The sequence below is a fragment of the Syngnathus typhle genome, linkage group LG3, assembly GCF_033458585.1.
Source record: "Syngnathus typhle isolate RoL2023-S1 ecotype Sweden linkage group LG3, RoL_Styp_1.0, whole genome shotgun sequence".
Taxonomy (NCBI): domain Eukaryota; kingdom Metazoa; phylum Chordata; class Actinopteri; order Syngnathiformes; family Syngnathidae; genus Syngnathus; species Syngnathus typhle.
This window is the reverse complement of record NC_083740.1, coordinates 18,127,501-18,132,436: the sequence shown is the minus strand read 5'-3', so window position 1 is coordinate 18,132,436 and position 4,936 is coordinate 18,127,501. Positions and strand designations below refer to the sequence as shown.

General features: G+C 39.1%; 1 protein-coding gene across 1 annotated transcript; it reads left to right on the top strand.

The window, feature by feature from the left end:
- The first annotated feature begins 2,837 nt into the window (after positions 1-2,837).
- Positions 2,838-4,153, top strand: LOC133151670 (stimulated by retinoic acid gene 6 protein-like). Its single transcript, XM_061274888.1, has 3 exons — positions 2,838-2,997; positions 3,125-3,268; positions 3,360-4,153. Exons 1-3 carry the CDS (start codon positions 2,883-2,885, stop codon positions 3,608-3,610), a joined length of 510 nt encoding a protein of 169 aa, XP_061130872.1. The 5' UTR covers positions 2,838-2,882; the 3' UTR covers positions 3,611-4,153.
- Positions 4,154-4,936: the final 783 nt, after the last annotated feature.

The following is a 4,936-nucleotide window of genomic DNA, read 5'->3' as shown; positions in this document are numbered from 1 at the left end:
TTACAAATACATGTTACAAAAAGGTACAAATGATAAGCGTTAAAAATGAAATGTTACAAATGTTACAAAAAAGGTACAAATGATAAGCGTTGAAAATGATAAGGGGAAGAATAAAGAGTAAAATAATTTATGACGCCCAACGTGGGAATCGAACCCACTACAGGAAACTGGCGCGGGATGATATTGCCATTGTGTTTCCGACTGAGCTAATCAGGTTCCTTCCTTAGCAGGGGTTGAATTTGGTTAATGTAATGAATGTGTTTGTTGAATGCGAATGTGTAATCAAAGTGGTGGAAATTGCTTAATGTAATGAATGTTGAATGCGAATGACAAAAGTTACAAATGATAACCGTTGAAAATGATAACCGGGAAGGATAAAGAGTAAAATAAATAATGACGCCCAATGTGGGAATCGAACTGACGCGGGTTTTGATACCACTCGGGAATGATGCTCGTGTACTGGAATCACTTGTGTTTCCCACGAGCTAATTGAGTCCCTTACTATGTCGTGATTGTAATTGGTTAATGTAATGAATGTGTTTGTTGAATGCGAATACGTAATCAAAGTGGTGGAAATTGCTTAATGTAATGAATGTTGAATGCGAATGTTAGTTACAAATGATAAGCGTTGAAAATGATAAGCGGGAAGAATAAAGAGTAAAATAATTAATGACGCCCAATGTGGGAATCGAACCCACTACAGGAAACTGGCTCGGGTTGACATTGCCATTAAGAATGAATGGGGAAATAAAAGGCACAAATTTGCTAATTACTTAAAAACGGTAAATGTTATGAACGAGAAAAAAGGTGGCAAGCTTGCCATGAATTTTTGGAACGTGTGAAAGTTTGAACGAGGTGAATTGGTTGAAGCATGTGGGAGTAGTTGGATGTCAAAAAAGTGGGAGGAATAAGTTGTTTAATAATAATAAAGTAGAATATTAATGTGTGAAGGCCTTCGCCTTCACACAATAAAGTAGAATAACAATGTGTGAAGGCCTTCGCCTTCACACAATAATAATAATAAAGTAGAATAACAATGTGTGAAGGCCTTCGCCTTCACACAATAATAAAGTAGAACTAGAATTGCAATTTCGGAAGAAATTGCGTGTGAAGGCGAAGGCAGATGTTAATTTAGAAATGTTAAGCGTTAAAAATGATGAGAGGGAAGAATGAAAAGGGAAAGAAATAATTCTGAAATAAATGGGAAAATGTTACAAATACATGTTACAAAAAGGTACAAATGATAAGCGTTAAAAATGAAATGTTACAAATGTTACAAAAAAGGTACAAATGATAAGCGTTGAAAATGATAAGGGGAAGGATAAAGAGTAAAATATATAATGACGCCCAATGTGGGAATCGAACTGACGCGGCATTTGATACCACTCGGGAAAGATGCTCATGTACTGGAATCACTTGTGTTTCCCACGAGCTAATTGTGTCCCTGTCTACATACTGGTTGAATTTGGTTAATGTATTGAATGTGTTTGTTGAATGCGAATACGTAATCAAAGTGGTGGAAATTGCTTAATGTAATGAATGTTGAATGCGAATGTTAGTTACAAATGATAAGCGTTAAAAATGATAAGCGGGAAGAATAAAGAGTAAAATAATCAATGACGCCCAATGTGGGAATCGAACCCACTACAGGAAACTGGCTCGGGTTGACATTGCCATTAAGAATGAATGGGGAAATAAAAGGCACAAATTTGCTAATTACTTAAAAACGGTAAATGTTATGAACGCGAAAAATACTTGCAAGCGTGCAATAATAAAGTACAGGAATAACAATAGTGTGAAGGTCTTCACCTTCACACTAATAATAATAAAGGACAGGAATAACAATAGTGTGAAGGTCTTCACCTTCACACTAATAAAGGACAGGAATAACAATAGTGTGAAGGTCTTCACCTTCACACTAATAATAATAATAATAATAATAATAAAGGACAGGAATAACAATAGTGTGAAGGTCTTCACCTTCACACTAATAATAGAGAATGGTGTAGAATAACATATGTGTGAAGGCCTTCGCCTTCACACAATAATAATAATAATAGAGAATGGTGTAGAATAACATATGTGTGAAGGCCTTCGCCTTCACACAATAATAGAGAATGGTGTAGAATAACATATGTGTGAAGGCCTTCGCCTTCACACAATAATAATAGAGAATGGTGTAGAATAACATATGTGTGAAGGCCTTCGCCTTCACACAATAATAGAGAATGGTGTAGAATAACATATGTGTGAAGGCCTTCGCCTTCACACAATAATAAAGTGAATGGAGTAGAATAACATATGTGTGAAGGCCTTCGCCTTCACACAATAATAGAGAATGGTGTAGAATAACATATGTGTGAAGGCCTTCGCCTTCACACAATAATAATAGAGAATGGTGTAGAATAACATATGTGTGAAGGCCTTCGCCTTCACACAATAATAATAATAAAGGACAGGAATAACAATAGTGTGAAGGTCTTCACCTTCACACTAATAAAGTGAATGGAGTAGAATAACATATGTGTGAAGGCCTTCGCCTTCACACAATAATAAAGTGAAAAAAGTAGAATAACATATGTGTGAAGGCCTTCGCCTTCACACAATAATAGAGAATGGTGTAGAATAACATATGTGTGAAGGCCTTCGCCTTCACACAATAATAATAATAAAGTGAATGGAGTAGAATAACATATGTGTGAAGGCCTTCGCCTTCACACAATAATAATAAAGTAAATGGAGTAGAATAACATATGTGTGAAGGCCTTCGCCTTCACACAATAATAAAGTGAATGGAGTAGAATGAATGTTGTCCCTTCTTTTTTGCCTTCAGAAAAGCATTCCACTGCTTCAACTACTTTTTCTTTTTCTATAACGTGATCATGGGCATAAGCAACTGCATCATGAGACTGCTGATCAGCATTGTGCTGGGAACATGGCTGGTGTCCCGCATCGACCGCACAATAATGCAGCGAGGCTATGAAACCATGGATGCGGGTGATTTTAATACTATATGATGGTTGAATCAGTTACTTAAGACCACTTAAAGGGGACAAAATTGTATTTTTAGTGCATTTCTCCACAAAGAACTGTGTGCAAATCTAACTATTGGTGCATTTCCCAGGTTATAGTACGTGGATTGGGATGATCTTTGCTGACCACTATCATAACAGTCCAGTTATGGTGTGCTTCTGCCAGCTGCTTGTCTCCACCACCCTGGACAAACATAGACTGGCGACATACTCCACATTAAACAACACACCATCTGGTTTGTAAACTGCATTCAACAGGAACTGCAAGAAATCAAATTCTGCTGATGTGGTTTTTCCTGTTGCTCATATTTTTGTTCTGCTTTCCAGAGTATTCTGTAAACAGTCGAGCCAGGAGACGTTGGACATTGTCATACACCCTCTTGAGGAACCCCCATCTTATTCTGCACAGGAAGCAGCATCTCTCCTCTTTGGGGGTTTTGGATGTGTCTTCTTCGCTTCAATCGGACACAATATTGCAAGCTTGGGTCATGGCTTCACAAACACAAAGGACCAAGGCAGCGTCGGTGCACTTAGCAGTGAGCACTGAGACACAAACGCCGGACTACGAGCATGCATAACTTACATACACACTGATACATATTTTGTGACAGATTGGAGGTCTTATCAAAATGCACTTGTGATTTGATAAGTTGATAAAAATTGAATTGCACTTTGTTTACACTTTAGTTTGTAATTATGGTAGAGTTTCATCTTCTTAAAATTATTTCTAAATAAATCCATGCACATTTATTTGTACAGGTTTGCTGAACTCCTGTGATATTTTTTAACAGAAGAGTTAAGTATCTGTTCTATCATCAAGATTGAGTAATGCCCAAAATTTTAAAATGTGGCAGAAGGGAGGAACACATCTTTATTCCATGACTTTCTGCCAGTAACTGTGGCTATATACAACTCTTCACAGCAGCAAAGACATCACAAAAGACAAATGTTTGACCCCTAACTGTTGCTTGCTGGGTGAGAGGCCTGAAAGAAAGTCATAAAGAAAAAGTGTGAAGTTAAAGATATAACTTAATTCATTGCTGAACTGGTCATTATGGGACTGTTGCATTTTAGTACATAAATCTGTCCATATTTTCCCTTGTTTTATCAATATAGCACATGCAGTGTGTAAAAAAGGCCCCCCTTGTGGACGCCAAGTATGACACCCTTTACTGTGACTTTCTCTCTCCCTGCTGATGACGCATCGCTTCAACTAACGTTCAGCCAATCAGCGTACAGTTTGGGCTTGCGATATTACGCTGTAGTAATTCTACCGAAGACCCCGCTCTAACAGCGCCGATCCAGTGATCCAACCTCGTACTCACAGCTGTCCGTTTTATGTGCGTCTTTGGCAAAACCACACACACACTTACACAAACCCTACATACCTGCAAACCTATGTTACAATAAACCAGCTGTGAAGCAAGAAAGAAATCGAGGGAAGACATCTGTGTGATTCTGACCGGTCACCCGATGCGAGCTCTACTCAACGATCCAGTATAATATATCATAGGAAGCCAGCCCTTCCGCACAAAGTGGTCCTTCGAGCCGGATCCAGAGCCCGCAGCGGAATAAGATGTTTACCCCATTACAGAATGATCCCAATGCGCGGAGTCAGAGGCAAAGATCCCTCCCCACGTACTTGCAGGATTACGATCTATCTGATCTCCCAACCAGCTCACAAACTCAGAAGCCTTATTCACTACAGTCTAGACACCATCTAGAGGAAGAGGAGTCATCATCATCGGCGGTCACTCGGAACGAGTATGACGGTCTTCTTTTCAGGGTCGTCTACTTGTGGGTCCGCAGGTGGGCGTAGAGGCCGATCCGGGATCCACATATTTTTGTGCAGTGTGGGCAGGGGAAAGTGGTGGTGGGTTGTGGTCGTGCTGGAGCCAGTTTTT

Bases quoted from the DNA above. Each gene is read 5' to 3' on its own strand.
- LOC133151670 (XM_061274888.1), top strand. From the start codon at position 2,883: ATGGGCATAAGCAACTGCATCATGAGACTGCTGATCAGCATTGTGCTG. The intron at 2,998-3,124 runs GTGATTTTAATA...TGCATTTCCCAG, and splicing joins CTATGAAACCATGGATGCGG to GTTATAGTACGTGGATTGGG. The intron at 3,269-3,359 runs GTTTGTAAACTG...TCTGCTTTCCAG, and splicing joins ATTAAACAACACACCATCTG to AGTATTCTGTAAACAGTCGA.